The 17,638-nt window shown below is 36.0% G+C and overlaps 1 protein-coding gene and 1 non-coding gene across 3 annotated transcripts in view; both read left to right on the top strand.

Annotated features, from left to right (window-relative positions):
- The window catches only part of LOC106130147 (rho-related GTP-binding protein RhoN), a 123,305-nt gene extending 119,650 nt beyond the window's left edge, over positions 1 to 3,655 (top strand). Inside the window, exons 4-7 of one of the 2 annotated variants that reach the window (XM_060948939.1) lie at positions 593 to 702; positions 897 to 1,031; positions 1,507 to 1,650; positions 1,941 to 3,655. In XM_060948939.1, the coding sequence (XP_060804922.1) occupies positions 593 to 702; positions 897 to 1,031; positions 1,507 to 1,650; positions 1,941 to 2,021 (470 nt within the window). In that variant the 3' untranslated portion in view covers positions 2,022 to 3,655. The remainder of the gene's footprint in view (positions 1 to 592; positions 703 to 896; positions 1,032 to 1,506; positions 1,651 to 1,940) is intronic. The other variant, XM_060948940.1, reaches the window with a different exon arrangement.
- On the top strand, positions 462 to 534 carry Trnaf-gaa (transfer RNA phenylalanine (anticodon GAA)). Its single transcript has one exon. It is a non-coding gene; the product is annotated as a tRNA-Phe (tRNA).
- Positions 3,656 to 17,638: the final 13,983 nt, after the last annotated feature.

Genomic DNA, 17,638 nt, shown 5'->3' with positions numbered 1-17,638 from the left:
TTTCTTGAAATATTTGCACCCACATAAATTGGAATTGATAAACCTTTTATTTTACTATCTAGGTAAATGTGGCCTTTGAGTATTTACGAATATATTTTTCATTTCCATCATGAGGCGGAGCGGCGTGGCCTTTCAGTCTTTTGATGACTGCTGGTTCTGTCTGCCCCGCAGGAGATGTAGACGTGATTATATGTTATGTCATGTATTTTCGAGACTGTTGACTCTGTCAACCCCGTAAAGATGTAAGATATTTATGTATGTTGGTGACAATGCCAATGATTCTAAATTTGTGATGTAGGTATTCCAATTTCCAAGGTTAAATGTCACGATTAAACGATAACTTAACCTTCAAATGTTTCAAGGTTAACTTTTTATCAAACTATTGAGCCAATCATGATTCACTTTTATCATTATTATGTACTACACACTACGTGAACTACTATTTCGTCAGATTATACATAGCCGAAATAGCTCAGTTGGGAGAGCGTTAGACTGAAGATCTAAAGGTCCCCGGTTCAATCCCGGGTTTCGGCAAATCTTTTTTGTCTTCTTTTTTTCTTTTTTATTTAATTATTTATTTTATTATAAACAGGGACAACAGCATACGACACGGTGCGACCATTGGCGTACCAAGACGCGAAAATTTTTATGCTGTGCTTCAATATAGCTGAACCGGAGACATTGCATAGTGCTGCTGCTAAGGTAAAAAAAAATGTAACGATATTTCGATTTTTTAACTAAGGATTATTTTCCTGTTTTAGAAAAAAAAAGTAACTACTTAATTTAATTTAATTAATTTTTTTTTGGTTTTTTATTTAGTCGATGGATTATGTCAAAAAAGTTATAAGAATGGCGCCTCAATTATACCTATTTAACTATTTAACCTTCTATTGCAGTGGTACACAGAAGTCCGCACCCACGGCGGCACGGCGCCAGTCCTGCTCTGCGGCTGCAAGGCCGACCTGAGACATGACAAGGAGACACTCACCATGCTCTCCAAGCTGAAGGCACACCCCGTCACCAGCGAAGAGGTACTTTCTTTATACATACGTACAGTCACATCTAAATACTACGATAGATAGAACTAACCGTCTTGAAAACACTGAAAGACCACGTTCAGCTGTACGGCTTTATGATGGAATTGTATTCAAATATTGGCATGTTGCTAATCCATAGTCTATAAGAGGATTTCCAAGTTTATAAGCATGTCACTGAGTCGCCTTTTATGACATCCATGGTAAGAAGTGGTTCTAAAGCACTTCTTTGAACTAAACCACACCGCACTTTCTTTATTTACCTCTTCATTTGGGTCCTCTATAGGTACCTGGAGACATACCTGGGCCTCTTTTAAGTGCTTTGTCTTTTGTTCGTTTTCCACGAGAACTAAAGGCTGAAACTACATAGCTGATTGAAGAATTAGTCATATTAAAATTGTAGGGTAGTTTCTGTTTTCAGTTCTAGTAGAAGTACTTTGAAGTCAAGTAATTTTAAATTCTGTATTTGCAGGCGTTATCAGTAGCCAGACAGCTCGGAGCGACGACGTACGTGGAGACATCAGCACGAGTCTCGAGCAAAGGAGTCAAGGATGCCTTCGAGGTGGCCGCTCTTGCTGCTTTGGGAAAACTTAACAAACAACAGATGAAGCAGCAGGTAATTTATTGTTTGTCTTTTACTTTGATGATCAGGAACTTGTTATAAAAGTAATAGAAACATCAATTAAATTACTGGAACAGAAGATTAGTAATAATATTATGAACAATTATTGAGGAAGAACATACTTATAGTAAAGTTGAATGGAACCAGTTATAGACTTTATAGATATTTGCTTTACATTTATACGCGGGACTTCGCTCCCGTGGGAAATTTCCAGAAAAAAGTAGCCTACGTTACTCCTGATGAATGTAATTCTTAATCATTAATTCTTATCCCCTTTTTCCCAGAAGCAAGTGGGACGCAGCAAAAGCAAACGCGACTTGAAAGCCGAGCTGAAAGGACGTGCGAAGAGCTGCTGCGTCATGTGATCCGTGGCCGGCCACCCATCGCGGTGGCCGCACGACTGCTAGGTGACCACCGCCCTTATAACATTCTGCAAAAAAACCATAATTAACCAAACTTCGGAATTTTCGAAAAAAAGATGGGCCTAATTTAGCACCTTGCTAGATCCCCACCGGAAATTATTGCTGCTGCAACTATTCCGAAGATATGAAAATATTTCTTCACAGTTATGCAGTATTTTTATGATATCGAGAAAAAGTGATTGCGAAATTGTAATAAATATTAATACGATTTGATTATCGAGTGGAGTGTACAGTGTCGAAAGCGTTATTAAACTTTGAAATGAACGGTATTTTAGTTTATTAAATAAGTGGAAGTGGAACAGAGTTCGAAAGAGGTTGGATCGTTTTTGGACTTCCTAAGGTATCCGTGAAACAAAGGTGCAATGTAAATGACCCCCAGGGTTAGAGCGTAAGCCTGTGATAATATTAAAATAAAAAGAAAATAAAGGGGCATAGAAGTGTTTAGATAACGAAATTAGGAAGGCCGTTAGACGCTCATATTCCAAAAAATATCATTCGACATGAAATATAATAATTGGTATTTACAGCGTATTCAATTTAAATTGTAAAAATTCATATAAAGTAGAGAAAAATGAGTGTTTTCATATACATAAAATTACATTTTAAAATACTTGGTGTTTTTTCTATAACCGTAGCGTTTTCAAATTAACATATAAAATATTGAAAGTGCTCCAATGTTTTATGTAGGACCAATGTTTGTTTTAATTTACTAAAAATACGAAGCTTGCGTTGCGTAGGGTATAATGGGGATTAAAATTAACGCCTTGTTTGTGTGGTTAAAAGCTACAAAGTTTCCTTTGTGATATGATTACATACGTAAAATGTAATTAAAAATAAATGCACAATTATGGACAATACTAAATTACGGAGGTCCATTTGCTAGTTAGTTCCACGTCCATAGCAAATGTATAGGAGTTAGGTTTTTTACAATTTTAAATGTGAAAATCAATGTTGCTTGATTCCTTGCTAGTGTTGTAAGATGTTATAAATATGATTTTTTTTAAGTCGTTTGTATTTATTTTTACAGTTCCTAAGTGTTTGAAGTTAATTAAAAAGAAATTGCTTTACTTTTTGAAGTTTACACAAAGAATTCATTGACTAAAACTATTTCAGCTTTTAATTTAAATATTGTTATATTTGCAATAGAATTAAAAGTAAAGTTTTTTCAAATCCATCTAAGAATGAATTAGACATAATTCATCGATAAAATGTTAGTTGTATTTATTTAAAAATGTTTATTAAACTTATTATAAGTCGATATCAAGCTTTAAATTCAATGTTAGCTTTAATTATTGAGTAACGTTATTATTGTAATATTATGAAAATTAAAAAGTTGTAATAAAAATATATTTCACTTCAACATTTAAATTATTATTTGTAACTCTTTCACATATCAAAGTAAGGTTTTTTTTTTAATTTTAAATTATAGATTAAGTTAACTTGTCTTCAACGATGATAATTTTTTAAAAGCAAGTGTATTAGTAATGAAAAATGTTTTAACTTTAGAATTGTTAATTCAATACTAGGCCACTTTGAATGTTGTTTCTAGATTATTGAATATAGCGTTCTGTGTTTTTGACATTTGTTTTTTATTTAAACCCGACTCAATTTTACAGTGCCGTGTAGTTCCCGGCACCAATAGAAAAAAGAATAGGACCACTCCATCTCTCTCCCATGGATGTCGTAAAAGGCGACTAAGGAGTAGGTTTATAAACTTGGGATTCTTATTTTTTAGGCGATAGTCCTATTCTCTATGCAGCTCTTTTACAGTATCATGATGTGAAGTTTCATGACACGACCGCGAAGAATAATCTTTCATTTATTTTGGTACCTACATATTCATAAAAATAGTAGGTATATAATCATAAAAATAAAAGCCACTCCAGCGAGGTTCCAACCACAAAAAACGTCAGGGCTTTATATGTTGTCTGATGAGTCCTCAGGAAATCAATTAAGATTTCTTTGTAAGCGTTACTGAATTCTATTTCTGAAATCCTAGGTCTATAATATCGTCCATTTCAAGTTTGGCGAATCCTTTGAGAGCTACCTTAAAGAGTAGATACCTCTTTATTACAGGAAAGAAAGATAAATAACACAAAAATTCTATGTAAGTAGAGAATGATAGTGTCTGAACGTAAATCTGAGCAATTTTATGAAAAGCTAATTTTAGCTCGCCACCTTGAATGCACAAATTTCAATTTCTCTGTAGGTACATACATACATACAATCATACCGACAGAGCCAACAGTCTTGAAAAGTCTTATGGGCCACGTTCAACTGCTTGGCATAGTGATAGAATTGAGATCAAATAGGTGACAGGTTGCTAGCCCATTGCCTAAAACAAGAATCCCAAATTTATACATAAGTCTATCCCTTAGTCGCCTTTTACTACATCAATGGGAAAGTGATGGAGTGGTCCAATTTTTTTTTTATCAGTGCCGGGAACCACACGGTTTTGTTACACAGTCTATGGTCTTTAAACAAATAAACCCTTGGGCAGTCTTGTACATAAACATGCCGTCAAAACTCTAGTAAATCCAGCCTAGACCAGTGTAAATTTCAGGATAACTGACACTCCCCGGGAAATCTAAGTGTAAATCAAAATACGGACTGTGTAGTTTAAACCCGCTGAGGAGTTTCCTAGCGTCACTGAGAGTTTCTAGTAAAGTTTCATACAATATTTAACGTTACTAAAGTTAAATTTTCTATGATAGATTAAATTGGTACCTTGTTTTTTTTTTTATTTTCACTATAAGTAGGTACTTATAAGTAGGAGCCAACAGTCTTGAAAAGACTGAATTTCCACGTTCAGCTATTTGGCTTAATGATAGAATTGAGATTCAAATAGTGACAGGTTGCTAACCCATCGCCAAAAAAAAGAATCCCAATTTTGTAAGCCTATTCCTTAGTCGTCTTATACGACATACTTGGGAAAGAGATGGAGTGGTCCTATTCTTTGTGTATTGGTGCCGAGAACCACACGGCACGGCACGGCACGAAAGAAGAAACGGTAAAAAACTGCATTGCAGCGTTTTCTTCAACAACACATCTATCCGAACTTAGCATAGAAATGCTGGCGAGAGAATACATTGTTGTGATTAATTATTGAGTGAAATTTAAATCATACATTTTTAATTAATTAATAGCCATGAGAAGAATAACAAAATTATACACATATAATCACGTCCACAACCCTTGCGGGGCAGATAGAGCTTACAGTCTAGTCTAAAAGACTGAGAGGCCACTCGCCAATAAGAGTAATCCCTTGTTTATAAGCTTATCCCTTAGTCGTTTTTTACGACAACCATGCGAATGATATGGAAAATAAAATTAAAACAATTTTCATAACGAATTATTGTTGATCATATTCTATTTCACTAACTACTCAGGTCTGACTTCTTCAACTTTCGCAGGTCAAAATAGTAACCGCAGGTTTGAACCTGTGCATCACACTTTTTAGTCGGATACCTCAACCGTTCAACCACCGACTCCTCATAATCAGCTTTTACAAATATTTTAAACCTCTTGTTGTAAATAATGCACTCAATTATAATTAACATACATACATACATACATATGGTCACGTCTATAAACTATTACTACTACGTCTATTACCGATGGATTTATTAGGATTAACTTTAACTATGACGGGATACAACAAAACTGGAATTACATAGAGCGGAAGTACATAAGTTGTCACAGATAAAACAAAAGTATTAGTGTTGCCAGGAAGGCGGAAATTTAAATTAACACTTAAACACCTCTATTAAAGATATTCTTATATACATATTTTAGAGCAAATGTTTCAATTACACAGATTATTTTTGGATGAAATAATTCAATTAATGCCCCTACAGGTTACAAGACGGATTGCCTGAGGATATAACCAGAAATACGGATCCGAGCGGATCTGCCGGTAATCTTGTTAGCCTACCTGGATGATATCTGTGCGACTCCGAGTAGGTGTGTATTGTAAATGTCCATACATACATACATATGGTCACGTCTATATCCCTTGCGGGGTAGACAGAGCCTGTAGGGATAGCAGTCTTGAAAAGACTGAATGGCCACGTTCAGCTATTTGCCTTAACTATAGAATTGAGATTCAACTTGTGACAGGTTGCTAGCCCATCGCCTAAAAAAGAATCCCAAGTTTGTAAGCCTATCCCTTACTCGCCTTTTACGACATCCATGGGAAAGAGATGGAGTGGTCCTTGGTTGGTCCTGGTTTTCCTGTAGGTACCTACAATAAATCAACATTACTTATAATATTGGCTAACTAACCTCATAAATAACTTTAAGGGCACTAAGACTTTCACAGGTAACATATGGCCACCCTTAATAAATCAAAGTAATACTCTTAATCCCATTTGAAGTATTAACTTTTGGACGTTTAATTTCATTCTTTTCGTCTGTGTGTCTTTAAATATATACGGGACAAATTACACAGATTGAGTTAGCCTCGAAGTAAGTTCGAGACTTGTGTTACGAGATACTAACTCAACGATACTATATTTTATAATTAATACTTATATACATATACAAATCCAAGACCCAGTTCAATCAGAGAAAGTTCTTTTCTCATCATGCCCTGACCGGGATTCGAACCCGGGACCTCCGGCGTCACAGACAAGCATACTACCGCTGCGGCACAGAGGCCGCCAAAGGTCTTTAAGATTATATCTCTCTCTCATCTCCACGTGATCCCGGCTGCACCCTCCACAGAAGTGTCTCGGGGCCCGGGTTCCGCCTTCCGACTTTTCTCTCTCCACTTGGTCCGGTTTAGGTCTAGGTCTTCCCGCTCCGACCTTTCCCTCCACACTCTCCGTGTGTCTTAATGGTTATATTAATCATCCATATTCATCATCATCAGCTATTTCATTGTCAAATCTAAGTCTTGGTTAATCTTATACATATATAATCACGTCTATATCCCTTGCGGGGTAGACAGAGCCAACAGTCTCGAAAAGACTGATAGGCTATGTTTAGCTATTTGGCTTTAAGATAGAATTGAGATTCAAATAGTGACAGGTGCTAGCCCATCGCCTAAAAAAAATCCCAAGTTTATAAGCCTACCCCTCAGTCGCCTTTTACGACATCCATGGGAGCGAGATGGAGTAGTCCTATTCTTTTTCTGTTGGTGCCGGGAACGACACGGCACGTTAATCACGTTAATCTTATAACGACCTTTATATATCTTGACCTGACTACATTATCTTAATGAGTACTTGCGACCAAGTCAGTCTCGCAAAGACTGCTGTATACCATAATTGAGATCCAAATAGTAACAGGTTGCTAGCCCATATAAATGATAAAATAAAGCGTATTTAATTTACAGATAAGTTTATAAAAACGGCGGTGACCACATATTCGTAAAAAGTCACGTTCGGCTTCCTGTAATCGAGATTTAATCGATTCACAAACAACATCGAGGTACCGATGGATATACCGCAATCGATTACGCTTTGGTCGCAGGGACACGTGTCGCGGTATCCATGGATCTAATAGGCAAATGGGAATTTACGACAGGAAGAAAAAATAATAGGAAGGCCTAGACGAACGTATCTTGAACAAATTAAGTACGTCCTGGTAAAGGGACAGGTTAAGAGTACCCGAAACCGCCGAGCTTGCATGAAGAGAGTTATGAATGTGGATTAAGCGAAGGAAGTATGCAGAGATCGTGGCAAGTGGAAAGATGTAGTCTTTGCCTATTCCTCCGGGAAAGAGGCGTGATTTTATGTAAAAAATAATAATACAACATACATACCATCACGTCTATATCCCTTGCGGGGTAGACAGAGTCAACAGTCTTAAAAAGACTAAAGGCCACGCTCAGCTGTTTGGCTTAGTGATAGAATTGCGATTCAAATAGATTGCTAACCCATCGCCTAAAAACACTCGTATAATAGAAAATCTTTTTGGTTGACTGTAAGAAATCCCAATTGTGATAAGTCCGCCATTGCATATTTTTATAAAACCAATGACTGTTTTGTAATTTGCTATATTTATTTTTATTGTGCAATAAAGAGTTTATATATAAACAGACACTAGATGCGCCCCGCTCTTTACATTTTTTTTGCGCAATGAAATTTTGAATAAATAAAGAAGTATTGAGATATAATAAAAAAGTATTAATTAAGTCCTCGCCCAGTATTTTAAACTGTTACAAAGTCCTTTTTACAATTTATTTTGTGCAATAAAGTTTTGAATAAATAAATAAATTTCGGAATATTAAAAAAGTATTTACTTATTAAGTCCTTGCCCATTATTTTTAACTGTTACAAAGCCCATAACTAAGATAAAGTTACAACTTTAAGTAGACAGAATCTCCTAAAGCCGGTATAAAAAAGCGATATAAACTGCTTTTGGTTGCAAAATAATTTCCATTGAACGCGAATAGCGGAGACTCTTTGCATTCAATTATAATATTCAGACTCTACTTGTTTTAATGCTTATTCATGAAATTTTCTTCATATATATATATATATCGATATCTTATTTTACTGAACGATTTATTAATTATATAGTGAAAGGAAATACATTCAGTCAGAAAAGTATCGGGAATGGATTATTTATTTATGGTTCCAAATTCAAATTTTTGTTTTTTTTGTTGTTGTTAGATTGGCACAACTGTTTTCCATTTTGGCGCGGAGTTTGAGTTGCATCTGTTGTTTACATTAAATACAGTGCTATTTTTAGTTATATCATATCTAGTGTGTATTGCTAATTTCATAATGGATAAAAACATCGAACAAAGAGTTTGTCTTAAATTTTGCATTGCCAATGGAATATCGTGTTCGGAGTCACTGAAAATGTTACAGAAGGCTTACGGTGAATCGACTTTATCAAAAACTCGTGCTTATGAGTGGTACAAAGCGTTCAAAAGCGGTCGAGATGTGATGGAAGATTTGCCTCGCTCTGGTAGGCCATCAACGTCTGCAACTGAAGTTAACATCGCAAAAGTGAAGGAAATAGTGACTGAAAATCCTCATTCAACTTTGAGAGAGATAGCAACCGAACTTTCTGTATCTCACGAGTCGATCCGTACCATTTTAACTAATAATTTGGGTATGAAACATGTTGCCGCTCGGCTAGTCCCAAAAGACCTGAATTTTTTTCAAAAACTCAATCGCATGAGAGTCGCTGAGGACATGCTAGAACGAGTCAATTCCGACCCAACATTCATGAAACGCATTGTTACTGGTGACGAGACGTGGGTTTACGAGTTTGACATGCAAACTAGTCAACAAGCTTCGGAGTGGCGCCTTCCAACTGAACCGAAACCGAAAAAACCACGCCAAAGTCGTTCAAAAGTCAAAGTCATGTTGACTGTTTTCTTTGACTATCGCGGTGTTGTGCACTCGGAATTCTTGCCGGAAGGTCAAACGGTAAATAAGGAATATTATTTGAGTGTTATGCGGCGTTTAAGAGAGCAAATCCGACGAAAAAGGCCAGATTTGTGGAAAGAAAATTATTGGATTTTGCACCATGATAATGCACCTTCGCACAAGGCCATCATTGTGAACGAATTTTTAACCAAACACTCAACAAATACCATCGAGTAACCACCATATTCACCAGATATGGCTCCAGCCGACTTTTTTCTTTTTCCTAAACTCAAATTACCACTTCGTGGCACCCGTTTTCAATCGGTAGAAGACATAAAAGAGAATTCGCGATGAGAACTGACCTCAATTCCGGAAACAGCGTTTAAAAAATGTTTTGATGATTGGATTATTCGTTGGCGTAAGTGTATCGTTTCTAAAGGAGCATATTTTGAAGGTGATAAAATAAATTTGGATGAATAACAAACAGTTTGTGTATTATTGATCTTTTCCTGCTACTTTCTTGACAGAGTAGTATTTATATATGTATATAGAGGCCGCCCGCGACTTCGTCCGCGTGGAATCAATCCCGCGGGAACTCCGGAATAAAAAATAGCCTATATGTTATTCTGGGTCTTCAGCTACCTCTATAACAAATTTCACCGTAATCGGTTCAGTAGAACATGGCGTGGCAAGGTGAACGTGGCCTTTATGTCTGTCAACCGTTGGCTCTGTCTTACTCGCAAGGGAAATATAGACGTGATTTTATGTATGTTTTTTGGAATAAATATTAGGTACCTAAGTTTATGTAATTAGGTTTATCTATATGTAACTCTCACTATAAACTACTGAACAATTTCCATAAGAATGTACTACCTGTATATTCTTATGGATCAACAATATCTATCAAAAGGCATTTAGACACGAGCGAAGCTGCGACAAATGCTAGTTAAAAAAATCCATGTCATTGACTCATAGATCTGCATTACCTAAGTAGCCTTACAATATTTTCCCTCAAGCATAAACAAAGTGCCGTGTGGTTCCCGGCACCAATAGAAAAAAAAATAGGACCACTTCATCTCTTTCCCATGTATGTCGTAAAAAGCGACTAAGGGATAGGCTTATAAACTTGGGATTCTTCTTTTAGGCGATGGGCTAGCAACCTGTCACTATTTGAATCTCAATTCTATCTTAAAGCCAAATAGCTGAACGAGGCCTATCAGCCTTTACAAGACTATTGGCTCTGTCTACCCAGCAAGGGATATTAACATGATCATATGTACGTTTATAGCATAAACAAACATACACGAACTCTTCAACCATCTTTATTCATCATAAAGGTGCGTCATCTGTATAATGACGATGATGTATGTGGTGCAGATTCCGAAGAGTGTCGCGGGCATTCGCATGTCTATTGGGATGACACCCCAGATCTTGCGGCGGAACGAGCGCGCTGCCATGAAGCGAAGCAACGCTATTATTTTGGAGTCCACGTCTTTATCTGAAAAAGTAAACGTTAACATACAAACATACATACAAACATACATAAATACATACATACATACAAACCTACATACATACATACATACATACATATCGTTACGTCTTTATCCATTGCCAACAGTCCCGAAAAGACCAATAGGCCACGTTCAGCTGTTTGGCTAAAATAGTGACATGTTGCTAGCCCATCGCCTAAAAGAAGAATCCTAAGTTTATAAGCCTATCCCTTAGTCGCCTTTAACGACGACAGCTAGTGTAATATAATGGTAAATGCTAGTGTAAAAAATAGGTTCTCCTACGCGTCCGAAGTCGTGGTCAATATGTAGTGTGAAATATAACAAGTAAAGCCTTTGCGAACAGACGCGCTGTCGGTCAACTCGCGCGCATGTAAAATCTTATACTTTTTCACGTAAAAATAAATGTCACAAAAGGACTTTACCATCATCTCCATTACCAACGTGTATAACGGTGTTATGTTTAACGATACAGGGTTAAAAGTCACCCTATACAGGGTGACTTTTAAAACAACTGCATCCTTTTAAACATAGACTATACCCATGCTTCTGAGCCGTTTGAGCCTATTTTTATTTAAATTAAACGACATCATTTTCACATTTAAAAAACCCTTAAAAACTACGTCACACGCTTTATTAAATACTAATACTACAAAAAGAAATTAAAACTAAACATGTAAATAAAGGTCTGAAAAATAAATTATTTTTCTAGTTTCAAGATCAAGTAAAGTACAGAGTTGTCGAGATCGCTCAGCTGAATGAATTGTGTCGTTGACCTCTGAATCTTACGCGTCGCTTTTCCGCCGGCCGGGGTGACGTATTTAGGATCGTGGATTTTGATACTTTAATTTTTTTTCGTACTTTCTGAAATATGAACCGATATTTTTCTTTTAACGTTTTTAAATATCCTTTAGATGAGTACACTTAACAGTTAAATTTATGCAGTTGAATTAAAAGACACCCTATATTCCATCGTACTTACACTTATCATCCCTTATCAGTAGTCTGTAATGCAGCATCTTCTTGATCCTTCTCATTTCAGAGTTGATCATCTCCGCAAAGACGGCGGGCGTCACGAAATGTATGATGGAGCATACGAAGTACACGTATTGACTGATGATGTAAAAATAATCGCTCTGGAAATGAGGAACGATGATGATAAATCATATAGATAGCTTAGTAATGGAATTGAGATTTAGCCAGTGACAGGTTGCTAGCTCATTACATACATACATGTAATCACGTCTTTATCCCTTGCGGAGTAGGCAGAGCCAACAGTCTCGAAATGAGGAACGATGATGATAAATCATATATCCTTAACGGAACAGTTAGTGCCTTAACTCCTAATTCAATGACACGTTTATTTCAATAGCTTAGTAATGGAATTGAGAATTAGCCAAAGTGACAGGTTGCTAGCTCATTACATACATGTAATCACGTCTTTATCCCTTGTGGAGTAGGCAGAGCCAACAGTCTCGAAAATACTGAAAAGCTACGTTCAGCTGTATGTCTTAATGATGGAATTGAGATTCAAATAGTAACAGCTAACCCATCGCCTATTAGAGGAATGCCAAGTTTATAGGTTATACTACTCTGTCAAGAAAGTAGCAGGAAAAGATCAATAATACACAAACTGTTTGTTATTCATCCAAATTTATTTTATCACCTTCAAAATATGCTCCTTTAGAAACGATACACTTACGCCAACGAATAATCCAATCATCAAAACTTTTTTAAATGCTGTTTCCGGAATTGAGGTCAGTTCTCGCCGCGAATTCTCTTTTATGTCTTCTACCGATTGGAAACGGGTGCCACGAAGTGGTAATTTGAGTTTAGGAAAAAGAAAAAAGTCGGCTGGAGCCATATCTGGTGAATATGGTGGTTGCTCGATGGTATTTGTTGAGTGTTTGGTTAAAAATTCGTTCACAATGATGGCCTTGTGCGAAGGTGCATTATCATGGTGCAAAATCCAAGAATTTTCTTTCCTCAAATCTGGCCTTTTTCGTCGGATTTGCTCTCTTAAACGCCGCATAACACTCAAATAATATTCCTTATTTACCGTTTGACCTTCCGGCAAGAATTCCGAGTGCACAACACCGCGATAGTCAAAGAAAACAGTCAACATGACTTTGACTTTTGAACGACTTTGGCGTGGTTTTTTCGGTTTCGGTTCAGTTGGAAGGCGCCACTCCGAAGCTTGTTGACTAGTTTGCATGTCAAACTCGTAAACCCACGTCTCGTCACCAGTAACAATGCGTTTCATGAATGTTGGGTCGGAATTGACTCGTTCTAGCATGTCCTCAGCGACTCTCATGCGATTGAGTTTTTGAAAAAAATTCAGGTCTTTTGGGACGACTGACCGACAGGTACGGATCGACTCGTGAGATACAGAAAGTTCGGTGGCTATCTCTCTCAAAGTTGAATGAGGATTTTCAGTCACTATTTCCTTCACTTTTGCGATGTTAACTTCAGTTGCAGACGTTGATGGCCTACCAGAGCGAGGCAAATCTTCCATCACATCTCGACTGCTTTTGAACGCTTTGTACCACTCATAAGCACGAGTTTTTGATAAAGTCGATTCACCGTAAGCCTTCTGTAACATTTTCAGTGACTCCGAACACGATATTCCATTGGCAATGCAAAATTTAAGACAAACTCTTTGTTCGATGTTTTTATCCATTATGAAATTAGCAATACACACTAGATATGATATAACTAAAAATAGCACTGTATTTAATGTAAACAACAGATGCAACTCAAACTCCGCGCCAAAATGGAAAACAGTTGTGCCAATCTAACAACAACAAAAAAAACAAAAATTTGAATTTGGAACCATAAATAAATAATCCATTCCCGATACTTTTCTGACTGAATGTATAATTATGGTGATAACTGTTTTTCCTAGCAGTACCATGGTTGACTGGTAGCATAAGTGCTTGCTTCTAGCATAAATGCCGAAATTGTGCTATACCTTTGTATTTTGTACAAAAAAGTTTTAATAAATAAATACAAAATATCATACTACCCACACTTTACCTTAATTTTCATGAAAAATAGACTGTGATACAATTTCAGCATGAACCTGGGTCCATCAACGAGCAATGCTACCAACAGCTGAAATAATATAATATCATCGTTCATTTATCCTGTTGTTATAAATTTCTACCATTTTGAATCTTTATTTGCAAAATATTCAACTTATAAGGAAAGTACTAGTACCCGAAGCTTGCATGAAGAGAGTTATGAATGTGGATGAAGCGAAGGAAGTATGCAGAGATCGTGGGAAGTGGAAGGATGTAGTCTCTTTTTTTTTCGATATTTACGGGCCATCGAAAATTGGATATCGAGGTATTGTATTAAAGAGGTATTGTATTGTATTAAAAAAAAAAAAAAAGTAAAAATCTTTATCTGGCTCAAAAGGTGACATTACTTTATTCCGCATTAATATGTAATTATACAGGGTTTTTGCTGGGGTGATGTGATCTGAGGGTTGAAAATGGATGTAGAGAATGTGGTTATGGTATGTGCGTCTGTTTGTTATATTATTCGTTTCAGTATCATCAGTATCAGGGTTCTTAGTATCGAAAAACACACTTATGTGAATGTCATGAATAGTAAACTTACCAATTTGCTGTACAACGGCAGAACAAAGTCAAAACAGTTTATAATGTCGACATACTGATCTTGAATTTGCTTGATGTCCAAAATAGTATTTCCTGATTGTTTTATTGTCTTGACATAACAATAGATATAGTAAAATATAGAAATCCCGAATATTGACACCAAATCTACTGTGACTATAGGTATACATAACAAGAATTTAGGAATATGGAAGATAAGAGTGAGGTAACAGGGTTTTTCATTCTTAGCAATGCAATAATGAGAACAGATATACATTTTAAATCCTATGTTTAAAAAAGTGTAAATCAGAATACAAATGTTGAAAAAGGTGCTTTGTATGTCATTATTGATATTGAATATTTTTACGAAGAAATCGTAAAGTGATGACTTTGATAATATTTCGACAATGAAATAGGCAACGTATTGCAAAATGAAGAACATATACCAGGAAACGAAATCTGGCAAATTTATCGCAAGTATTATTAAAAAAGAAAACGTCATTAAAAGCATTAAACGGTTGGCTAAAATAGCTAGCATCCTAAATTTGGGACAAAAAAATTGATTAAAACCGATATTAATTCCACAAATAAATTCAGTCATAAAAAACATTATTATTATGGATTTCGGAATTTTGTTTTCATTTTGAATTATTTTTTTGTTTTGTTTAACTTGTATCATAACTAAACGTCTTGCCTTCATTCAAAATATGTATAAATAAGTTTGGTTCTTTCATTAATATTTCATAAACCTTTACTTATAAAGTATTAATGTATGATTCCAGCAAAGGCATTTACCTTGATGTGATCGTTATCATTATTGATAGTAGTTGTAACTACAGTACAAATATTTGAAACATGTATACATTATGAAGTCGACAAACAAATTTACAAAAACTATCTATACTTAGCAATAAATTTTCAACTTACAATTATTTTTTTATTCTTAAGTATATTATGTTTAAGTGTCTTATTAATAATGCCACAGAATTGTGCACTCTATGTATATTCTTTACTTTTTGGCTGTTGGGATTTTTTTTCTTTTTCTAATTTTCATATTTAATTTTATTTTTTTAATTGACCAACCATAACCAGATTACATATTTTTATGTAAATTGCCCGCCAAGCCCAGTTATTTGCAGAACAGGGGACCTCATGGAGGTAACACTAAATGCAATTAATCCAAGTGGCTATTCATAAAAGGTAATTTTTAAGAAATATAACACACCTATTAAGGCTAAAGACAACGACGAGAGAACTAATGCTAGAATGATGAAAAGTCTATAATTAAAAGCATCACAATATTTTAGAATCCAAAAAAAATCAAACAACAGAAAACAAGCAAACCCATACACGAAAGCTAGATTGGGGTGAACCGCTAATCTTCTAGTGAAACAATCACTTCGGCTCCGAGAAATGTGTTCAGAGTGAACTAACAGCCGCAGAGTTAGTCTGATTATGTGGTTAGTCAGTTAGTTAGAGTAGACTGATTAGGGTATAAAACAACATGCAATGTAATACAATATAAATTATCTTTATTGCCCATAAAAAAATACATATGTATGTAATATAAGTAATGCTTTACTTTTACATTTTATAAGTTTCACTATTAAAAGTCCTATGTGCCGTGTGGTTCCCGGCACCAATAGAAAAAATAATAGGATCACTCCATCTCTTTCCATGTGGATGTCGTAAAAGGCGACTAAGGGATAGGCTTAAGAAAGAAAAAGCACAAACATCAAACTGCAATTCTTAGGACTTTACATACATACATATAATCACGTCTATATCCCTTGCGGGCCCATACAGGGGCATAACAATCTTGAAAAGACTGATAGGCCACGTTTAGCTATTTGGCTTAATTATAGAATTGCGATTCAAATAGTGACAGGTTGCTAGCCCATCGTCTAAAAAGAATCCAAGTTTGTAAACCTATCCCTTAGTCGCCTTTTACGACATCCATGGGGAAAGAGATGGAGTGGTCCTGTTCTTTTTTCTATTGGTGCCAGGAACCATACAATAATCCATGCGGAATCGAATCCATACGGAAATAGCACTATCCTACTATCCTACTACTATTATAAAGGCGAAAGTTTGTATGGATGTATGGATGTTTGTTACTCTTTCACGCAAAAACTACTGAACCGATTACCATGAAATTTGGTATGTAGGTAGCTGAAGACCCAGAATAACACATAGGCTACTTTTTATCCCAGAGTTCCCGCGGGATAGATAGGGTTTCCATGCGGACGAAGTCGCGGGCGGCCTCTAGTATAGTTGATACATAGTAGTTTTAGCCATATGCGACATATCACGTGCGTCCCCATTGATAAATTCATGGCGAAATTCAGAGGACACCCGACCTAGTAACTTGTACAATTATGGAGAATACAGAAGTGTGCACTATGAAGATAAATATTTTAACAAAACTTACAATACTACTTAGTTTATTAACTCTAATCTGTCTCTGGTCTAAATTCTGTCACACTAGAGGCCTCCCGCGACTTCGTCCGCGTGGAATCAATCCCGCGGGACCTCCGGGAGGAAAAGTAGCCTATATGTTATTCTGGGTCTTCAGATACCTACATACCAAATTTCATTGTAATCGGTTCAGTAGTTTTTGCGTGAAAAAGTAACAAACATCCAAACTGACATACTCACAAACTTTCGCATTTATAATATTAGTAGGATTATGATGTTTTGCGAAAAGCATATACTGTGTATGGGAAGTATGTTATCTTATGAAGTATGAGGGAGTACTTAGACCTCGTAAAGTTTTAGATTCGTTCTTAGACCTCGTTTTTACAAAATCTATTATCATATTATAAAGCTGAAGAGTTTGTTTGTTTGAACGCGCTAATCTCAGGAACTACTGGTTCGAATTGAAAAATGCGTTAAATAGACCATTCATAGAGGAAGGCTTTAGGCTATATAACATCACGCTGCAACTAGGAGCAAAGAAATAATAGAAAATATGAAAAAAAACGGGGACAATTATTCATCCTTGGGGCTTCAATGATGCATTAAATAACTATTCTACGCGGACGAAGTCGCGGGCACAGCTAGTGATAAATATGTTAAAAACGACTTGACCGATTTCGTTA

Source organism: Amyelois transitella, chromosome 17 (assembly GCF_032362555.1).
Source record: "Amyelois transitella isolate CPQ chromosome 17, ilAmyTran1.1, whole genome shotgun sequence".
Taxonomy (NCBI): Eukaryota; Metazoa; Arthropoda; class Insecta; order Lepidoptera; family Pyralidae; genus Amyelois; species Amyelois transitella.
The sequence above is the reverse complement of the archived record's forward strand: the minus strand, read 5'-3'. Positions and strand labels throughout refer to the sequence as shown.